Source organism: Poromitra crassiceps, assembly GCF_964638095.1.
Source record: "Poromitra crassiceps genome assembly, chromosome: 6".
NCBI classification, from domain to species: Eukaryota; Metazoa; Chordata; class Actinopteri; order Beryciformes; family Melamphaidae; genus Poromitra; species Poromitra crassiceps.
Genome location: NC_139627.1, coordinates 53,811,690 through 53,834,819, shown reverse-complemented (window position 1 = coordinate 53,834,819; position 23,130 = coordinate 53,811,690). Strand labels below are relative to the sequence as shown.

Below are 23,130 nucleotides of genomic sequence, written 5' to 3'. Positions count from 1 at the left end.
CAGAATGAGTCCACTGACCTCTCACTACAAGATATCTAAATGAGGATGGGCTCCCGGGTACCCAGGAGTCTCCCCTTTACAGTGGGTAAAGTGGGTATGTCCCACTTTAAACCATGAACCCCCCCAGCCTGTTCTATTTGAATGTTTCTGCATAGTGGGGGGCCTTAACCCATTGATACCTGATGCAGCATTTGTGTGTATCCCTTTAAAGGCCCAATTATACTCAACGTTAAAGACGGAGACGGAGACGGACAGAGCCTTCTGTCCGTACTCTGCGTTCATTTCGTCCGTTTTCTGTCCGTCATCTGAAAGCTTACGGATACGCATGAAACGGAGCAAAACCCCACACACACTCATACATTTGACTCTCTACTGCCCACTGGTGGATGTATTGCTTAACATGATACGAACGTGAAAGATGCATGGAAGTATGTGGGCAGTGACGATTACACCGTTTGAAACGGACGCCCTTATTTACGGATGAAAATGGAGTATAATTGGGCCTTACGACGGTCTTAAAGGGATACACACACAAATGAGGGATATACTGTACACGCAAATGCTGCATCAGGTATCAATGGGTTAACCAGATGAGACTTTTGTGGATTCAATTAGACAAATTATATTCAATGATGTTTGTCCCCATAGTAACCATTTCACTGTAGTGAGAGCATTTTTCAAAACTTGTCCTCACTGTATGAAATGAGCTATTGGGGTATCGAGGATAGTCACAGCCTGACTGAAACTTTACAACCACAAACTAGAGACCTAGACCATTAAAAAAAGAGCACCATCAGTTTAACTTGTTTAAAACGCACATGTCTGCCTTTATATTTTAATGCAAGAAAAGTCTGCCTTTTTATTTCAGAATATTTCATATAGTCTGATTTAGATTCTTGAATGTGATGAGCATCACCAGTTTAAACTTGTTTAAAATTATAGGCGTAAGAGATCTGAAACTTGCATTGCAACTGAATGACTTAGGAGAAATGTGGGTTTTGAGGCTAGACCAGTTGAGAACCACTGTGCTAGAGGACAGTGCTGATGGTGTCAAAGTCCTTGCTGATCTGAGAGCTGCTGGGCAGGGACTTGAGGTACTCCAGGTGCCTCCTGGCATCCTCCTGATTGTGTCTCACGTAGTAGATGACGTACCCAATCACCATGGTGAACCATCCGAACATGGTGACGAACATGGCCACATCGGTGGTCTTGTGGTGAAAGTTGCAGAAGTTGATCCCCGAGTCCAGCACCTGGATCACCGGCTTCCCCGCATATTCATCCTGCACCGCCGTGTGGCAGCTCACCTCGTTCACCGTCTCCGGGTCGAGCCGCAGCTCCCTCAGCACCTCCTGCAGCGTGCACTCACAGTGCCAGGGGTTGTTCGAAAGGCTGATCTTCGCCCGAAGGCGGGCGAACACCTCTTTGGGGACACTTTGGATGCGGTTGTTGGAGAGGTCCAGGACCCGGAGGTTGTCGGAAACACCTTGGAAGGCTCCGACGTCCACCGTCTCGATGGCGTTGTTAGACAGGTCCACCTCCTGGAGGCGGTGGAGTTCTTTGAAGGCCTGGTTGGGGATCTTGGTGATGTGGTTGGATGCCAGAAGTAGGATAACGGTGTCTCGCGGCAGATCTGACGGGATCTTCTCCAAGTTGCGGGACATACACTGGACCACTGTCAAGCCACTCTTCTCCATACAGTGACAGCTTTTGGGACAAGCCATCACTCGTGCACTTGCAAACAATATTCCAAAGAGGAAGCCCCAGAAGAGGGCAGAGGAATCAAAGATAGGGCATTTCCTGCTCATATCAGGCCCCACAAAGTTCCACATATTCAACAGTGAGTTCCCATTCACCCTGTCAGGCGTTTCACCTCTTCAAACTCAAATTGTGGTCATGGCAGCATTTTCATGGTTTTCCAAATGTCAAATTGACCAGGTTCTTTTAGACGACCTTCTTGGTAATCTTGAAGGTAATCCCTTCAAAATGGCTTTGGGGGAGTTTCATATAGGGCCTTTGAAACAGATTTCAAAAGAGCTTAGCAGTAAATCGGGATCAATGAGCATATCCCAGGGAGGAATCTCAGGTTTGTTGTCGGGGAGGTGGGAGCACATTAGGAGCTGGGCCGAGCAGAAGTCATATCAACCATGGTGTGCACTGAAAGAGACAAAAAGACACCATGTTAGTCTTATTGAGAAATTAATCACAATGAGCCAGGAAATGACAATATCATCTCTACTGTAGGTGTGCGTTAGAGGGGTGCAACGGGACAGGACTCCCACGGGACCCAATGCAAATCTCGTGGCGAACGGGCGGTATTCACGTTGGGGCGGGCGGTAAAAAGTAAACTGCGGGCCCCGTGATTTCAGTCTCTCCTCGTTTACTGCCGATTAAGTCATCACCTCGGACATAGACAATCTTTTGCAGTGGGCGCACTGGCCTGCCTGTCAGTCTGTGAATTGCTAGGCAACCCTGGCCCCTCTGCTCAGGGCAGAGACAGACAGTAGAGGTGGCAGTGAGGGCTGTTCAGTTACACCCAGAGACATTGAACTGTTCACACCCAGCAGAATGGCCGCGCTGGATAAGAAGATTTGACAGATTTTGGATCGCTTCATGACCAGTGTGCGTGTGCAGAGTCACACTTGACCAGACAGTGACCCCTGCTGCATGAGCCAAGTAACTTTCCCAAATTGAACACGGTAACTTCTACTCCCACAATGATTATAAAATGCATAATATGATTATTGAGGAAAATCAATTTCACTTCAAGGACATAACCCAGCAGACACTCCTGGCTCATCATCACCAAGCCATATGTCATTGAATTACAAAAGGCATAATTTAGTTGTGTGTACTATGAACATATAAACCTAAATCCATCTCTGATGCTCCAGAGCGCTGTAGTGCATATCAATAATAATGACACGCTTTCATAGCTGGACAGAGACCATGTATCTCCGCCTGCCTCAAATAACGAGGAAAGGCTTTTCTGCACAGCCCCCCTCGCCCCCAAGAACGCTGCCTTTCACTCACACATACATGACTAGAATAGCTGCAGGCTCTACAATTACCCTGAGCATCATCCCCGTTGGGGCTGTGTGCACCCCCTGGTGGTGGGCTGCACCGATCATCACACACCTCACCCATCACTCTGTTGGAGGTCATCCGCTCCGTGAAGTTAGCGTCTCGTTTTATTTAATTTTTTCTATCTTTGGCGAGGCCGGACCTTATAACTTAGTGTCACACACACACACACACACACACACGCACACACACACACACACACACACACACCTACACACACACACACACACACACACACACACACACACACACCTACACACACACCTACACACACACACACACACACACACACACGCGCGCGCACGCGCACGCACACACACACACACACACACACACCTACACACATACACACACACACACACACACACACGAACACACACACACCTACACACACACACACACACACGCACACACACACACCTACACACACCTACACACACACACACACACACACACATACACACACACACACACACACACACACACACACACCACTACATAATGCAGCATTGGGGTTGATGCGTCCAACATGTATTCCTGTGGTCATTGTTGTGGTCGCACGTCAGTAGATTTATTTGAATCATTAGATATTGTTGTGAAAATAGCCTGTGTTCAGTGTAAATGTCTCAATGCTTCTTCATGTCTTGAAGTCAAATGTAGGGAAGCAAACACAATGCGTTGTGTGAAATATCTGCTCAAACACATCGCCACAATAATCCTGTCTGGGCCAAGACACAATTCAATTAGTGACAGACTGGACTACTGAACTATGATTCAAAAAAGTGCAGAGATCCAGAGTATACATAGGTCCTAATAACAGTGTTTTATTATAACTTGTTTTATTTATAGTGTTTTTCTCAACATACTTGTTTTTATTTTGTCATTATTTTATTTTTATTTTGAGGGGTATGGAATCATCTTACCAATACATACAGTATCTATGCCAGAAAATATGGAACCTATTTGTTAACACGATTTAAGAAAACAAGAAATGACTATGTGAACTTACTTGCAGGCCTACTAGGAGAGAGTTTTGTGTGGAAATTAATAATTCCCCCCCCCCCCCCCAATCCAACTGACGGCTGCAGAAGCCCCACAGGTGTGTTCTGGTACCAAGACGGAGATATGGTCCAGATAGTAATGATTCTCTTTGCTCATATTCCAGCTGTAGCAATGTTAGGAGAAAGCTACCTTCTCATTAAAAAAGAAGAATGAAAAGGAAAAGAAAGTACGGTAGTCATCTACTTCAACTGAGCCACGTCCGTATCTCCATGTAGGAAAAGAGTCACGTCCGTATCTCCATGTAGGAAAAGAGTCACGTCCGTATCTCCATGTAGGAAAAGGTCAAACGGTCAAGTTCCCAGATGGCAGCGTGGGAAGATGTCCAATCTCCAAGAAAAAAAGCTTCATCTGTGATAACGCAGCTCTTTGTTTGTCTGTTTGTCTTCTTGTCAAAAGCACAGTCTCACTTGTTGATGAGGATCCAGCCCCGGTGTGAAGGAACCACACTGCTCCAACTCATCTCTCTCTCTCTCCCTTTCTCTCCCCCCCTCTCTCTCTCTCTCTCTCTCTCTCCTGTCCCCCCCCCTCTCTCTCTCCTTCTCCCTCTGTCTCCCCCCCTCTCTCCCTCTGTCTGCCCTCTCTCTCTCTCTCCCTCTGTCTCCCCCCTCTCTCTCCCTCTGTCTCCCCCCCCTCTCTCTCTCTCTCTCTCTCTCCTTCTCCCTCTGTGTGCCTCTCTCTCTCCTTCTCCCCTCTCTCTCCCTCTTTTTCTCTCCCTCTGTCTACCTCTCCTTCTCCCTCTCTCTCCTTCTCCCTCTGTGTGCCTCTCTCTCTCCTTCTCCCCTCTCTCTCCCTCTCTCTCCTTCTCCCTCTCTCTCCTTCTCCCTCTCTCCCCTCCCTCTCTCTCTCTCTCCTTCTCCCTCTGTCTCTCCCCCTATGTCTCCCTCTCCTTCTCCCTCTCTCTCCTTATCCCTCTCTCCTTCTGTCTCTCTCTCTCTCCTTCTCCCTCTGTCTCTCTCCCTATGTCTCCCTCTCTCTCCTTCTCCCTCTCTCCCTCTGTCTCTTTCTCCTTTCTCTCTCTGTCTCTCGCTCCCTCTCCCACTCTCTCTGTCTCCCTGTCTCTCTCTTTCTCTCCCTCTGGCTCTGTCTCCCTCTCTCCCTCTGTCTCCTCTCTATCCCCCTCTGTCTCCCTCCTCTCTCACTTTATCTTCCTGTGTCTCCCTCTCTTCGTGTCTCCTCTCCTTCTTTCCCTCTCCCAGTCCCACTCTCCCTGCCTCCTCTCTCTATCCCTCAGTCTCCTCTTCCATCTCTCTCACACACTCTCCCTCTGTCTCCCTCTCTCTCCTTCTCCCTCTCTTTCTCTGTCTCCCTATCTCTCCATTTCTCTCCCTCTGTCTCCCTCTCTCTCTCTCTGTCTCCCTCTCTCTCCTTCTCCCTCTCTTTCTCTGTCTCCCTCTCCCTATCTCTCCATTTCTCTCCCTCTGTCTGTCTCTCTCCCTCTCTCTCTCCCTCTCTCCCTCTGTCTGTTTCTCCTTTCTCTCTTTATCCCCCTCTGTCTCCTCCTCTCTCTCTTTCTCTCCCTGTCTCACTCTCTCCCTCTCCATAACTACCTCGTATAATCTCAGATCCAACTGGTTGCGCTTTAAAGTGCCTCCTGTACGGACTGAGGCTGGCAAAAGAAGCTTGTCTTATTTTGGTCCCTGGTCCTGGAACGACCTGCAGACACGTTTTAAGTTGGTTTCTTTGATTTCGTTGTCCAGTTTTAAACACAAGTTGTCAGAGGTTCTTGTCTCGAGCTGCTCCTGTGGCAACATTTAAATTTCCACTGTGCACTTTGTCTCTTTATGCACTTTATGCCTCTCGTAGCAATATTTGGACTCCTCTGTGCACAATATGCCTCTGCACTTTATGCCGCTCTTATCATCATTTTATGACTATGATTTTAGGATGTATGTATGATTTTAGGATGTATGCTTTTTACTATTACTTCTGATGCAGTGTTGGTGTAGTCTGTGCTCTGTTTTAATTAGTTTTTGTATTTTGTATGTAAATGTGTGTATGATCTGATCTGTAACTTGCTGCCTTCTTGGCCAGGTCGCAATTGTAAAAGAGATTTCGTATCTCAATTTGTTTTACCTGGTTAAATAAAGGTTATAATAATAATAATAACTCTCTTCGTGTCTCCTCCTCTCCCTCTTTCTCCCTGTCCCACTCTCTCTGTCTCTCTGTCTCCTCCTCTCTCTATCCCTCTGTCTCCTTCTCCTCTGTCTGTCTCTCTCTCTCTCTCTGTGTCTCTCTCCCCCTCTCTCTCTCTCTCTGAATTGCACGCACGTGGCCAGGCGAGGCAGAATGAGTCTGGCTGTGCTGTGCGTGGATTGGTCTGCTGTTAGCTTGGCAGCCTTCCTCATCCTCCCATTCCCCCGCCTTCCCTGTCTGTGCTTCCTCCCTCCTCCTCCTCCCTCCCTCCCTGCCCCGGCCCCGCCCCCACACTCCTCTCCTCCCGAGATAAGAAAGGGAAAACTGAAACGATTCTTAATAGAAATCCATTTAAAACAAGTCCTCATGGTTACAAGTCATACTGGCTCGTATATCGAATATATTTTATCTACCAAAATGAGGTGAACCAATTTTTGGCTCTGAATAGATGCATCATGTGTAAGAAAGAATATCTCTCATGAGGCCATGAAGAAGCTGACCTGGGCGGCGCTTTCTTCCCCTTTCCCAATTCTACTCCCCATTTCTCTATTCAGCTTATGTAGCCGCGCCCACTCGACCCGTTTGTGTTCCGACTTCCTGTCGAAAATGCCGGCTGTTTGACCTCAAACCAGAGATCGTCTCTCTATAGTCAAAGGCAGCTATAGTGACTCACTGGAAGCAGGCTGCGGGGATAAGCTCTGCCACAGGAAGTGTCAACACAATCGGTTTCGATTGTGTTTACACTTCCTGTTAGTCAAGCCATACTGTCTCTTCGACATAAGGTGAATAGAGAGCCAAAGTGAACGTCACTTCCTGCCGGAAGAGCTGCGTTACGGAGAGCTGCGTTACTTTTTTGATCCCGTTTGAATTGTGCCACGTGGTACACACGTTCAATTTTGTCAATTTAAAAGATAACCAGGCATGTCAAGAGCATTTTCTCATTCTTCTCAATATAGCTCAACAGTCATGTGACGTTTCTTGCACCAAAAGTGAATTCTCCATTCATTTTCTCCATTTTTCGAAAAATCCTTATATAACGAGTTTTAAGGCTTGAACCGAGTCAGAGAATCGTGAGTGACCATACAACATTTCACTTTCAGCAAAAGCAAAAAATAAATGCAGGAAAAAAGATCGAAAATTGTACCCCCCCCCCCCCCCCCCCCCGCGCGCTTTTATGTTTTGTTTCTGCTGAAAGTGAAATATTTTATGGTCACTCACGATTCTCTGGAAGACTGGTTGGTTTGGTTCAAGCCTTAAAACGTGTTATATAAGGATTTTTTGCGAAATGTCTATGGAGAAAATGAATGGGGAATTCACTTCTGGGGCAACAAACGTCACATGACTGTGGAGCTCATGCTCCTGAGAAATAGTTGGATATGGTTCGGTCTACAGCTGATGAGTGTCGAGCCTGAAGATGAGAAAAGAATGATTTCTGTGGCACATTTAACCCTAGAACACGAACGTCGGGTGATTCCAGAAAATGTAATGCACGTGATTTTCATTGTGTTGCTGCTGTCTGAGGTGGGTGTGTCCTTGGGTACCTTCAGGATGCTCACTGACGTCATCGAAGGTAGGCGTGTTTCCCTGCTCCCATCCGTGGTTTTTTCTACACGCCACGTGTTTGGGTGATTTTCACCTGACGTTAGTGATAGAGGGTACATATTTAGACAATACATTTGATATGTATATATGCCTTCATGATGCGGACAAGGCTCACATGTCCCAGGAATGGGTGGACCGAAGGAGAAGTTCCCAGCTCGATTCGTTGTTTTTTTTAGGAATTCTTTGTTAACGATTCCCTCATTTTTCACCAATTTCACAGCTTTTTTATAGGGTCTCCCCATGATACCTTTTCTTCGTTTTTTTGTGATATTTTACAGGGAAAAATAAAAGATGAGTACCTCAATTTGCCATGTATTGTTGTACTTTCATATATTTTGATGGGAAGTATTTTTTATGGGGTATATTGTATCGGGTGAAATATACCCGACGTTAGTGATGGTGTGATTTTAATTGACCTTAGTGTTCTAGGACAATTCAAAGGACATAAGAACATTGTTACCATCAAATTAATCTCCCATCCCTCTACAGTAATACCTCTAGCATGCCAAGACTGAAAATGACTTAATTGAATTGATAGATGTGAGCGCCTCCCCCTATATGCATGTGGAGCACATTGCCAGGCCTCAAAAGGACGGCACGGTGGCTCAGTGGTTAACACTGTTGCCTCACAGCAAGAAGCTCCCGGGTTCGAACCCCGGTCCGTCCCAGGTCCTTTCTGTGTGGAGTTTCCATGTTCTCCCCGTGTCCGTGTGGGTTTTCTCCGGGTGCTCCGGTTTCCTCCCACCATCAAGAAAGACATGTATGTTAGGGTTAATACTCCTGTCAGTGCTCCTGACCAAGGTACTGGCAAAAGAACTGGAGTTGGTCCCCGGGCGCTGCACAGTGGCTGCCCACTGCTCCTAGTTCTAGGAAGGTTCCTAGTAGAGGATGGGTCAAATGCAGAGGATGAATTTCCCCAAGGGGATAAATAAAGGATAACTTAACTTAACTTCACTTCACTTAAAAGCCTCTGGTCTGCTCCCCCCCTTTAGCAGTGAAGCAATTCATGAATAATTCCACTGTGGCACTGGCAGGCCCAATTATAATAATACCCGATTAGGGAATGCCAGACCTCCTTCAGCAGCTGCAAGATCTTCATCCTTCATCTGGACTTTTGACCGTGCCATATGAACTTTGAGAAGTCCCTTTCAATCTCCCTAGCTCGTTTCTTTGTGATAGGCTATGTAATGGTAGCATCTGCATAGGATAGAGAAGGCGAGGCAGTAAATTCATTTTTATCAAATTTATTCTTCTAGCCATCCGTGAAACTGGTCAATCATATGCCATCTAGTAGAGAGCTGAAAGCCCTCGGGCCTGACCAGTGATATTTCTTGCTTAATTTTACATGAGAGACAGTACAGCACAGCAGGGTTATGCTTTTATTTTGAATAAGGAACTCTGAATGATTCTCCAGCATGAGCGCTGCCTGTGCAGAAATAAACAAAGCTAAGCGCTACTTGCGTCAGTGTTGAGAATATACAGTCAGCAGTTGTTTTGGACAAGCTAAAAGCTAGCAGACGGAGAGCTTTGAAAAGTTCCCAATGTGGCAGGGAAGGATGCAAAAGATGCCATCATTTTCCTGCACAGCGTCTGCAAAAGTCTAAATAGTTTGGCCCGACTGTGGATGTAGCCGGTTGGCGAAGATGTGTGACGTAAAACATTATTGAATGCAGCTAAATGGTGAGTCTGCTTTTAATTTCTATAGCTATATGCTATATGCTTCCATTTAGTTTGCATGCTTGCGGGCACTGCAAGGGGGCGGACTGGCGAAAAAATGTGCCTATTTGAAGCGGATTTAAAGGAATATCTAATTTTAAATTAACATTAGGATTAGACTGTTGTGATGTCATTATTCTGTCTTAAAAAGAGAGAGACACGCACATCCAATAACGTATTGCACCAGTGACTGGTGCAATAACTTATTGCCCCAGTCTTGACCATCAATATTTGCTCCTACAAATACATCAAAACTGCTCACACACTGCAGGGCTCTCTTTCAAAACGTATTAGAATAGAATAGAATAGAATAGAATAGAATAGAACTGAACTTTAATTGCAACACGACCAGGGCTGGTGGTATTTGTTTTCGGTACATACAGGATGTAAAAATAGACACTGCATCGTAGTTACAACACATGCAGGATGTAAAAATAGACACTGCGTCATAGTTACAACGCATCATAGGTACATCACATACAGGATGTAATAGACACTGCATCATAGTTGCATCACATACAGGATGTAAAAATAGACACTGCATCATAGTGACATCACATACAGGATGTAAAAATAGACACTGCATCATAGGTACATCACATACAGGATGTAAAAATAGACACTGCATCATAGGTGCATCACATACAGGATGTAAAAATAGACACTGCATCATAGTTACATCACATACAGGAAGTAAAAATAGACACTGCATCATAGGTACATCACATACAGGATGTAAAAATAGACACTGCATCATAGTTACATCACATACAGGATGTAAAAATAGACACTGCATCATAGTTACATCACATGCAGGATGTAAAAATAGACACTGCATCATAGTTACATCACATGCAGGATGTAAAAATAGACACTGCATCATAGTTGCATCACATACAGGAAGTAAAAATAGACACTGCATCATAGTTACAACACATACAGGAAGTAAAAATAGACACTGCATCATAGTTACAACACATACAGGAAGTAAAAATAGACACTGCATCATAGTTACAACACATACAGGAAGTAAAAATAGACACTGCATCATAGTTACATCACATGCAGGATGTAAAAATAGACACTGCATCATAGTTGCATCACATACAGGAAGTAAAAATAGACACTGCATCATAGTTACAACACATACAGGAAGTAAAAATAGACACTGCATCATAGTTACAAGTAAGATGTAAAAATAGACACTGCATCATAGTTACATCACATACAGGATGTAAAAATAGACACTGCATCATAGTTACATCACATACAGGATGTAAAAATAGACACTGCATCATAGTTACAAGTAAGATGTAAAAATAGACACTGCATCATAGTTACAACACATACAGGAAGTAAAAATAGACACTGCATCATAGTTACAAGTAAGATGTAAAAATAGACACTGCATCATAGTTACATCACATACAGGATGTAAAAATAGACACTGCATCATAGTTACAACACATACAGGATGTAAAAATAGACACTGCATCATAGTTACATCACATACAGGATGTAAAAATAGACACTGCATCATAGTTACAACACATACAGGATGTAAAAATAGACACTGCATCATAGTTACAACACATACAGGATGTAAAAATAGACACTGCATCATAGTTGCATCACATACAGGATGTAAAAATAGACACTGCATCATAGTTACATCACATACAGGATGTAAAAATAGACACTGCATAACTATGCTTAACTGCATAGTTACACCACATAAGTGCATCACAATAATAAAGTGCAACCAGACAAAACCAATAACAGTGCAATTACAGCAAACAACAACCAATTAACAAAACCATTGACAAGACACATAGAGGCACATACAGTATACCCAGTGCAGAAAGTCCTTGTGGTTAACGGAGGGAGTTGTGTGTTCTTATTGCTGTGGGAAAGAAGCTGTTTTTAAAGCGGGTGGATTTTGTGGCAAGTGACCTGAGACGCCTCCCCGAGGGGAGGGTCTGGAATAGGTGGTTAGCAGGATGGGAGAGGTCAGAGATGATCTTTTTTGCCCGTTTTGAGACACGCTGGTGGGAAATGGATTCGATTGAGGGGAGGGCAGAACCGGTGATCTTGGAGGCCTTAGACACGATGCGCTGTAATTTCCTCTGTGAGTGACTGTCAGTGTTTCCATACCAGACTGTGATTGAAGAGGTGATGGTGCTTTGGATGATGGCTGTGTAAAAATGGACCAGAAGGTGTTTTTTTGTTTGTTTTGTTTTTTTCAATTTTTCAATAGAACAGTACACAAACAAGACAAAACAAACAGGCTCAGGCACAGGAAAAGAAAAAAAAACATACAAACATAATCAACATTCAATATCACAACGTGGTGCTACCAGCAACATAAGGCGCATAATGTGCTTAAAAGAAAAAAGAAAAACATGGGATCCTGCCCGAGGGGTCCATGAGAAACCAGCCAGGCGACTCACCCGTCGCCCCCTAACCTCATCGAGGTCGGCTAGAAACGGCTCCCAGATCGTTAGAAATGTTCCAAGTGAGTTAGGTTCTCAGGAACCTGAGCCTCTAGATCCGTATGACACAGATCATGTCCATCAACCACAATTGAAAAGGAGGTGAAGAGGGGGACTTCCATTCCTTCAAAATTAGTTTTTTTGGCAACAATTGTCCCCAGTGTCAGAGACTGTTGCACAGCTGTAGGGAAGTTCAGAGAGGACTCTGAGCAGCCAAAGATCAGAAGGCGTTCGTTTTTTAATTGTCGAGGAAGTACAATCTCTGATGTCCTTTTTTGATTATCTGGTCTGTATTGGTGTGCCATTTTAGGTTATTGCAGATGTGGCTGCCTAGGAACTTGAAGGAGTCTGTTGAAGTTATTGGCTGGGAGTTGATCTAGACCGGGGATTTGAGATTTTGTTTGCGTCTGAAGTCGATGATTATTTCCATGGTTTTTGCTGTATTCAGATGAAGGTCAGATGAAGGTTGTCTGCACACCAGTGACTGGTGCAATAACGTAGTGACTGGTGCAATACGTTTTTGCACCAGTAACCATCAATATTTGCTCCTTTTCTCACTCACTCATTCCTGTTAATAGCCTTCAGAGTTGCAGATGGTGTGCTGTAGACTACTCTATGCAATGACTGTTCAAGGGTTGATGTGCGTGTGCAAGGAATCGCAATGGGGTTTTCATTTTTGGTAACGCAAAAGTACCCTAAGTGGACTCTAACGAGTTACCTTTCCTGGTAGCTAACGCAGTAACCTAACAGATTACGTTTTAATGGAAGTAATCTAGTAACGTAATGAGTTACTTCTAAAGGTAACATTACCCAACACTGACCGAGTCATCTCCGTTTTATGGTGTTTTCAGTAAAAGGTACCTCCGGAGCAAAAACAGGTCCTCTCATTGACTCTTTATTTCAAATTTGGTTTCATGGTTTCAAGTGTGTGACTGGCCATTTAGTCAGGCCTTGCTCACAGAGTTGGCATGCGGCCTCTCCTCTCTCTCCAGAGGGTTTTCATAGTGCACATCTGTGGCTGGTTATAACTCCGCTCACCTGTGTGCTGCTCCAGAGTTCACTGGCTGATTCAAACTCCGCTCATCTGTTCGGCGCCTGTTCGGAGATAGGGAAAAATAAGCGGCTGGCTAACTGCCCATGTCTCGGAGGAAGCATGGAGCCAGTTTAGGCTCTCCCCAGATCGACAGAGGGTGGAGCAGTAACCAGGATAAATAAATTCAAATTAGCACGAATGGGGGATAAAAAATGGGATAAAAAAATCTGGGAAAAAATATTAGAAAAAAAAAAAAAATCCGGCTCCATTAGGACTGAAAGATTCAGCGCGATCGCACGTGAAACGGCATAGTTGTGGCTGAACACAATTGTGCACACTCACACTTCTTCTGTCATTTGAGCAGATGTTCCAGGCGCCAGCGGTAGTGCTGCAGATTCCAGCACATCAAAATGTGTTGCTTCTATAGCCTGCTCGTGCTCTGTAGTCTGTATCAACAAGGCGTAATGACTTGCCATCTGTATAAAGAATTAAATTGGGTTTGATTAACCGTGTTTGTTGCAAATCTGGATGCAGCGTTGACAACCTGTTCACAATTATGGGGTGTAATAGCATTGTCAGAGTCTGACTGAGGTAGGAGGGTAGCTAAATTAACAACTGGCGACCTAACAACAGTGACATTAGCACAAGCTAAAATAGCAGCTGTGAACAGTGCGGGTTGTGTGGAGGATCATTTGTACTGCGTGAGGTACATATTGCGCCTGCTCATTTAATTGATCTCCTGCACCATCACACTCCACCTAGAACATGCTCTTAGATATGCCTAGATCCAGACTTAAAACTAGACTTAAAACACCATGCTTTTTTGTGTGTGTGCAAAAGCTTATACTATATAAATATATATATTTTCTATCTTGTAAGGGCTCCTTGGCTAAAATTTGAGAACCTCTGCTTTATAGGCCTTAGACAACACGAACCACAGCAGGGAGTTGAGCTGAATAGTATGCAATCGGACACCAGATGCCAAGCTTTCATCCACAAAGAGGTGAACAGGTCACTCCGTAGTACAAGTATCACGTGTGAAATTCTTGTGCTGTGAACTCCGTTTACAACATAGTACAAATATAACAGGGCATACTGTATGAGTGCAAAAACAACAAGAGACACAACAAGCAATAAGGCAGTAGAGTGATAGACAAGTCAGAGACAGTGGCATATTCACTGCACATAGGTGCACATGTCATGTGCATACTTTGGACGTACTTAAACATTTTAAATTCGACGTATTTGACGTACAGGTGCAAATAGCATATACCTAATTAAACATACAATTAAACATTAGACATACATAATGGTAGCATCTACAGTGTGGTACAGTACAGCTACTACACTATTTGTGTATGTTAAGGAGTCTCGTGGCCTGCGGGATGAAACTGTCCCTTAAGCGATTTCACTGCAGCTCTCTAACACAGCATCCATGTCTGATGCACAGGTGTGTTCAGTCACTGCAGCTCTCTAACACAGCATCCATGTCTGATGCACAGGTGTGTTCAGCCACTGCAGCTCTCTGCACAGCATCCATGTCTGATACAGGTGTGTTCAGTCACTGCAGCTCTCTGCACAGCATCCATGTCTGATGCACAGGTGTGTTCAGTCACTGCAGCTCGCTAACACAGCATGCATGTCTGATACAGGTGTGTTCAGTCACTGCAGCTCTCTGCACAGCATCCATGTCTGATGCACAGGTGTGTTCAGTCACTGCAGCTCTCTGCCAGCATCCATGTCTGATGCACAGGTGTGTTCAGCCACTGCAGCTCTCTAACACAGCATCCATGTCTGATGCACAGGTGTGTTCAGTCACTGCAGCTCTCTGCCAGCATCCATGTCTGATGCACAGGTGTGTTCAGTCACTGCAGCTCTCTAACACAGCATCCATGTATGATGCTTGATGCACAGGTGTGTTCAGTCACTGCAGCTCTCTAACACAGCATTCATGTCTGATACAGGTGTGTTCAGGCACTGCAGCTCTCTAACACAGCATCCATGTCTGATGCACAGGTGTGTTCAGTCACTGCAGCTCTCTGCCAGCATCCATGTCTGATGCACAGGTGTGTTCAGTCACTGCAGCTCTCTGCACAGCATCCATGTCTGATACAGGTGTGTTCAGTCACTGCAGCTCTCTGCCAGTGATACGAGCTAAAGATAATACACTTATGGCTACTACAAGTATACACAGTAAATTCATGGTCCAATAATGTTTAAAATTGATAATTGTATTAAAAGATACGAAATAGCTCATAAAATGTGTTTTAAAAGAGTAAGAACTCATTGTGCTAAAAAGGGCTAAAATGTTAAAAGATAATTTAATTAATTCATCTGTTATTTCATTCTGTATGGTTAAAAACTAATCTACAACAGTATTATTTGTGGTCTGTAAAGTGATCTAGATCGGCTGGTCTTGGATTGATTGCTTTTGGGTTCATCTGAGATCGATTGCTTTTGTCTTCATTCACATACCAGGGGAAGTCGCGCTGTTTTTCTCATTCCAGTAAATACGCTGATGAGGAAACACCACATATCACTGTTGTGTGACTTTTCTCCCCATTCTCGGGTATGTCTGTCAGTAATTCACGGAGGAAACAAGTTGTAATCATTTCCTACTTTGTTTAGAGTGTCTACAGCTGTGCATGTGACGTTTCTAGCCAGTTAAAAGACAAGTTTTACCGAGTTTGGTAACACGTGGTTCCAGTGCTTGTTAACTCAGCTCCTCATGACTGCAACAAGTGTGTTGCCATTTTGTGTTTACAAGTGAAGAGATTGTCATGTATTTTGTACTGAGTCGCCTATACTTTGATTATTGTTATTTTATAAGTTGTTTTGCGTGTTTACTGAGGTACATATTATTTAACAGTGAATATAACAGTAGGCTATTATTTAATGGGAATTGTCTCAGAGAATACTGTATAAAAAGGATGCTGTGTATAATTACCGTAAATTCCGGACTATAAGCCGTGGCTTTTTTCCCGTTTTTTGGCCTTTTTTGCCCCCTGCGGCTTATATAACGGTGCGTCTTATCTATGGATTTTTTCCAAAAAAAAAAAAAAATCTCTCTTTTTTAGCACTCTTTCTAACTATAAATCCACTTCTGTTTTAATTTCCTCTCTTGCCCTCTTTTAACAACATAACATAACATAACATAACACAACACAGGTAAGCAGAAAGAAAAAGACGAAGCAATCACGCCATGAATGAGGAAATGACTCACCTGCTGGAGGCTGGAGATACACCGCTTGGGCTAAACTTTTACTCCGTGAAACACTATCGATTAAGTCCGACATCGCTCAGAGGTTTTGAGCAGCTTGAAAACAAGTTTGAAAACGTGCAGAAGTCCATCCACTCACTCACTAAAGAAACTAAGGCAACCGTGAACAGAGTTTATAATGCGGAAAAGCGCATCCGCGCACTGGAGGACAAAAACAACACAGTGAGTCCGAAAATGGATAAAATGCAAAATCGAAACCCTGCACACGCAGGTTGATGACTTAATCAGCAGGAGTAAAAGAAATAACATTCGCCTGATCAATGTAAAAGAGGGAGCTGAGATTGGTGACATGGACGCTTTCGTGGCAAAATCCTGTGTTACATCCTGGACCTGAAGGAAGGCGAGAAACCACCAGAGGTGGACAGGGCACACCGGGCGCCTCGGCCACGTCCAGACCCCGGCCTGCCACCGAGGGCCATCTTCATCTGCCTACTCCGCTGGCCCGACCGTCAACTCATCCTCCAGGCTGCGGGGAAGAAGCCCCTCACCTGGGAGGGTACGCGCTTTTTCGTCCGGCAGGACCTCTCCGCGTTGGTGCAACAGAAACGCGCAACATACAACAGCATCATCGAGTCAATGGATATCGCTTTGGCGTACTGTACCCAGCGAGACTCGTCATAACCATTGATGGACAGCGGCGGAACAAGAGCTCAAAGTGAAACTGCCGAATATCTTTTGAGTTGGACTGGTCAATAGTACTGTGAGTAACTAAAATAAAAAAATAAAAAACGGAATTCTCTCTTCTTTAGCACTCTTTCTAACTATAAATCCACTTCTGTTTTAATTTCCTCTCTTGCCCTCTTTTCACCACACCGCGGACACTGTGTGCACTGTAAAAAAAACAAAAAATACCACAATGTGTGATTTTGTCTGGGGATTAGTGACCTGACTTTTGTTTTGTTGAAATGTTAATAAATGGGAGCTTCCCCAAACAGCCATCTCTTTCCCGACAATCCCCTCTGTGCACGAAGCCTTACATATGGTAATTAAACATCAAAACACCCGCGGCTTATAGACCGGTGCGGCTTATAGAAGAAAAAAATAGTCACCTTTGAAGGTGCGTCTTATAGACCGGTGCGCCTTATAGTCCGGAATTTACGGTAATGTTTATATGGTCATATGTCATACTTCTACTGAAATTTAATTGTTTTGTATGATTGTAAGCTGCATATATATTTGATTCATTCCAGTAAATACGCTGATGAGGAAACACCACATATCACTGTTGTGTGACTTTTCTCCCCATTCCCAGGGGTACAACACCAGCATCCATGTCTGATACAGGTGTGTTCAGTCACTGCAGCTCTCTAACACAGCATCCATGTCTGATGCACAGGTGTGTTCAGTCACTGCAGCTCTCTGCACAGCATCCATGTCTGATACAGGTGTGTTCAGTCACTGCAGCTCTCTAACACAGCATCCATGTCTGATACTGGTGTGTTCAGTCACTGCAGCTCTCTAACACAGCATCCATGTCTGATGCACAGGTGTGTTCAGTCACTGCAGCTCTCTAACACAGCATCCATGTCTGATGCACAGGTGTGTTCATTCACTGCAGCTCTCTGCACAGCATTCATGTCTGATACAGGTGTGTTCAGTCACTCTCTAACACAGCATTCATGTCTGATACAGGTGTGTTCATTCACTGCAGCTCTCTGCACAGCATTCATGTCTGATGCACAGGTGTGTTCAGTCACTGCAGCTCTCTGCACAGCATTCATGTCTGATACAGGTGTGTTCAGTCACTGCAGCTCTCTAACACAGCATCCAGGTCTGATGCACAGGTGTGTTCAGTCACTGCAGCTCTCTGCACAGCATTCATGTCTGATACAGGTGTGTTCAGTCACTGCAGCTCTGCACAGCATTCATGTCTGATACAGGTGTGTTCAGTCACTGCAGCTCTCTGCACAGCATTCATGTCTGATACAGGTGTGTTCAGTCACTGCAGCTCTCTAACACAGCATTCATGTCTGATACAGGTGTGTTCAGTCACTGCAGCTCTCTAACACAGCATCCATGGAGCGGTAATCCATGATACACTGCCTGCAATAGTTACACATGCAGAGAGAACAGTTCAGGTCTTTGCGCAAGGGTTTATCAGGGAAGAGCAACCTTAGGAAGACAAACCTGGAGTTTATTCAATGAGGCAACACGTCCTTTCTCTGCCAGTGTTGTCAAATGCATTAGAGTCTGTTGTGCAGACTGAGTGAGATGGAGACGCTATCAAGAGATCATCAGTGTGCTCTATCAAGGTGCTGTTTGCAGGAATACTTGTCAAAACTGACGAAACATCTGGGACTATGGGGAAGCTGTGAAAAGCACATGCATTTATCTCCCTGCAGATCCTGCACAAATCTCCATGAATCCATACTGCAGGCTTGGAATTGGCATATCTAGATGTCTAGATTCTAGAAGTTGCCACTATGACATATTCTGTCGTAACAGAGATTTAATTACTGGGCGTATGTATACCTTCTAACACCTGAGGGGAAGTACTGTACTGTCGCATACAAGGTAATTCTGCATCTGGCTGTAAAGTAACTGCAGTATGTGGTAATGCAGAGTTAGTCTGGCTGTAAAGTAACTACAGTATGTGGTAATGCAGAGTTAGTCTGGCTGTAAAGTAACTGCAGTATGTGGTAATGCAGAGTAAAGGGGCGTTCACACCGACCTATTAAAGTTGGGATTCCAAAGGGTTGACTTGAGCGACAGAGCGAAAAATAAATATCTCGGTGTGAACGCTCCTTTAGCCTGGCTGTAAAGTAACTACAGTATGTGGTAATGCAGAGTTAGTCTGGCTGTAAAGTAACTGCAGTATGTGGTAATGCAGAGTAAAGGGGCGTTCACACCGACCTATTAAAGTTGGGATTCCAAAGGGTTGACTTGAGCGACAGAGCGAAAAATAAATATCTCGGTGTGAACGCTCCTTTAGCCTGGCTGTAAAGTAACTACAGTATGTGGTAATGCAGAGTTAGTCTGGCTGTAAAGTAACTACAGTATGTGGTAATGCAGAGTTAGTCTGGCTGTAAAGTAACTACAGTATGTGGTAATGCAGAGTTAGTCTGGCTGTAAAGTAACTACAGTATGTGGTAATGCAGAGTTAGTCTGGCTGTAAAGTAACTACAGTATGTGGTAATGCAGAGTTAGTCTGGCTGTAAAGTAACTACAGTATGTGGTAATGCAGAGTTAGCCTGGCTGTAAAGTAACTACAGTATGTGGTAATGCAGAGTTAGTCTGGCTGTAAAGTAACTACAGTATGTGGTAATGCAGAGTTAGTCTGGCTGTAAAGTAACTACAGTATGTGGTAATGCAGAGTTAGTCTGGCTGTAAAGTAACTACAGTATGTGGTAATGCAGAGTTAGTCTGGCTGTAAAGTAACTAAAGTATGTGGTAATGCAGAGTTAGTCTGGCTGTAAAGTAACTACAGTATGTGGTAATGCAGAGTTAGTCTGGCTGTAAAGTAACTACAGTATGTGGTAATGCAGAGTTAGTCTGGCTGTAAAGTAACTGCAGTATGTGGTAATGCAGAGTTAGTCTGGCTGTAAAGTAACTACAGTATGTGGTAATGCAGAGTTAGCCTGGCTGTAAAGTAACTACAGTATGTGGTAATGCAGAGTTAGTCTGGCTGTAAAGTAACTACAGTATGTGGTAATGCAGAGTTAGTCTGGCTGTAAAGTAACTACAGTATGTGGTAATGCAGAGTTAGCCTGGCTGTAAAGTAACTACAGTATGTGGTAATGCAGAGTTAGTCTGGCTGTAAAGTAACTACAGTATGTGGTAATGCAGAGTTAGTCTGGCTGTAAAGTAACTACAGTATGTGGTAATGCAGAGTTAGTCTGGCTGTAAAGTAACTACAGTATGTGGTAATGCAGAGTTAGTCTGGCTGTAAAGTAACTACAGTATGTGGTAATGCAGAGTTAGTCTGGCTGTAAAGTAACTACAGTATGTGGTAATGCAGAGTTAGCCTGGCTGTAAAGTAACTACAGTATGTGGTAATGCAGAGTTAGTCTGGCTGTAAAGTAACTACAGTATGTGGTAATGCAGAGTTAGTCTGGCTGTACACACTGGATACCCTCAGACCAAGAGGTGTGAACGAGGATTACAGTATCAAACCTTTTCTAGAATTCACTTGACCTTTATGGTCTTATTGGGCAACATACAGTAAGGGATTATGGACCTTAAAGGGACTAATAACTTTTCTTTTCATGTATTATAAGAGGGAGCATGTGGGCAATCATTTTTTTTGTGGCCCTCTCCATCATCAAAGTTGCCCATCCATGGGTTACGGCATGACAATATTTGTTAATCTGGGTTTCTCATGTGGCCCCCCATGAAAAATAGTTGTCCACCCCTGGTCTAGGGGTATTCAAACTAGCCCCAATTGCCCGTAACATGAGAAATTAACAAGAATACAAGAAGTACAGGGCTGTCATCAGAGAGGAGAGAGGTGGTTAGCCTACCTGGCTAGCTTGACTTGTTCCAGCCCAGGCAATGCTTGAGCCTTCCTCCGACAGCTCACGCTGTTGGGGTGGATAGTGTCCAGTGCTGATGCACTAACCCAGGGATGGGCAACTTTGATGATAGAGAGGGCCACAAAAAAATGTCCTCGCTACCAGAGGGCCAGATTTTGCTGAGGGCTGGGGGCCGAATGGCACTGAAACTTTCAGGAAGTGTATATGGCACCGGTGCGGGTGACCTGACGGAGCCTGATTTTTTTTTATTAGGTAATTGCCCTAATTACCTAATGATGATGTGATGTCATCAGTGATGATGTCATCAGTCATGTCATCTGTGATGACGTCATCGAGCAGGCGAGGCCGCGTGGCGTCCAGACTGCGTCTGCGAGCTGCAGGGTCAGCTCGGCGAGCAGCAGGGCGGGCAAGGCCACGTAGCGGTCGAGCTAGTGAGTGCGGGCGAGCCTAGGCATCGAGCGCGAGATGCCTGGTTTAAAAAAAAATGACACCTTCTGCGGAAAGGAACATTGTAACATGCCATTTACATAACAAATCCCTGCCCATCAAGGAAACTGGAGACTGGGGTGAAATCAAAAATGAATATGTTCCTCATCTATGGCCCCCTGAAGGCCCTGAATAGAATGTTATTGGACAATGGCTCATTAAGTGGAGTACCACTTGATATCCCTACAGTCTGCACACACAGCGGCGGAGGGGGAGCAAACATAATTTCTTAATGTCGTAGAGGTGCTTTGCTCTGGCCTTGTACTCTCCTTATGCAAAATGTCTTTCTGTTTCTCTTTTATGGATCTGTTTGTCCTCCCTCCCCCCATTGCACCCACTTCATTATCTGCTGCGGCTCGGCTCTCCTGTTAGCCTTCGTTGTGTCTGAACTGCAGCAGCAGGTGTGAGAGTGTTACTACTCTTTTATCACATATTGTGTTGTTTTTACAACTTCTGTTTAATATCCCTTTGATTCTTTTTCTACTGCTTTTACCATTTGTGTTTAATATCACCCTTTTACTGTTTTCAAGATTTAAAGGAACACTCCGCCCATTTTCAACCAGCTTTGTATCATTAGAACATCAGTAGTATATCAGAAAACTGTAAACGGTTTTGAAGTCTGTCATTTAATTTGACAGTTATTGAGTGTTAAAGTGTGGACCAGTGACATCACTGGTCCACACTAACTCAAATGAATAACTCATTAACTCAAATCAACTCTCAATAACTGTCAAACTATTCATCATTCATCTAGTTTGACAGTTATTGAGAGTTGATTTGAGTTAATGAGTTATTAATTTGAGTTAGTGTGGACCAGTGATGTCACTGGTCCACACTTTAACACTCAATAACTGTCAAATTAAATGACAGACTTGAAAACAGTTTACAGTTTTCTGATATACTACTGATGTTCTAATGATACAAAGCTGGTTGAAAATGGGTGGAGTGTTCCTTTAAGATGATTTTAATAGCCATAGTATGAATAATGAATGAATGAATGAATTAATTAATTAATTAATTAATTAATTAATAATTATTTTATTTGCGTGTCATGCCACATTGTGGCCACAGTTACACAAAATATATACATTTTCTTTTTCTTATTTTATCTATACATTTCATTCCTCCTCATCAACCAAGCCTTTTCTAAGAAAGTGGCAAATGCAAAAGTTTCATATTGGAAGAGCCGTATGAATTTTTCAGTCTTCCAACCACACAAATTCATTTTCTTTGTCTACCTTATTAAAAAAAACTCTGCCTGATAGTATTATAGAAGGGACAATAGAATACAAAGTGTGTTTTGTTTTCAACTTCCTTAAGTTCACACAGACTGCACAATCTATCCTCCTCAGCAGTGCCCACAAATCGGCCTGTCTCAATATGAAGGCCAAGTACGCCAGCTCTGATTTGAGCACATAGAGACCACTTTTTCTTAGACAGATTATACAAAACATAATATTCTGTGCCGTACACATGATTTATTTCACAGAAGGTGCAAAGTTTTGGTTTGTAACATATATCTGATGCCCATTTATCCTTTACTTTCTGAAAAATAATGTCTTTCACTACACTAATAACTATGAGTTGTTTTCTGTGAAAAACATCTTCCAACCCAGCTCTTAGAAGGACATCATGCATGTCCCTAGCCCATGCTCCGTTTACCATCATATCCCACTCAAAGACCTTTCTAGAGATTCTGTTGGTATTCAGACCCAGTATCCTATTCCAAAGTCGCATCACACACATACTCCAACGTACCTCATTAGGCTCCCA

At 43.8% G+C, this 23,130-nt stretch overlaps 1 protein-coding gene across 1 annotated transcript; it reads right to left on the bottom strand.

The window, feature by feature from the left end:
* Positions 1–1,028: 1,028 nt before the first annotated feature.
* LOC310778397 (leucine-rich repeat-containing protein 3-like) lies at positions 1,029–1,808 on the bottom strand (the record flags this gene model as incomplete). The annotated part of the gene is made up of 1 exon (XM_083638819.1): positions 1,029–1,808. The coding sequence occupies exon 1, from the start codon at positions 1,803–1,805 to the stop codon at positions 1,029–1,031; it is 777 nt and encodes a 258-aa protein (XP_083494945.1). The 5' UTR covers positions 1,806–1,808.
* Between the last annotated feature and the right edge of the window lie 21,322 nt (positions 1,809–23,130).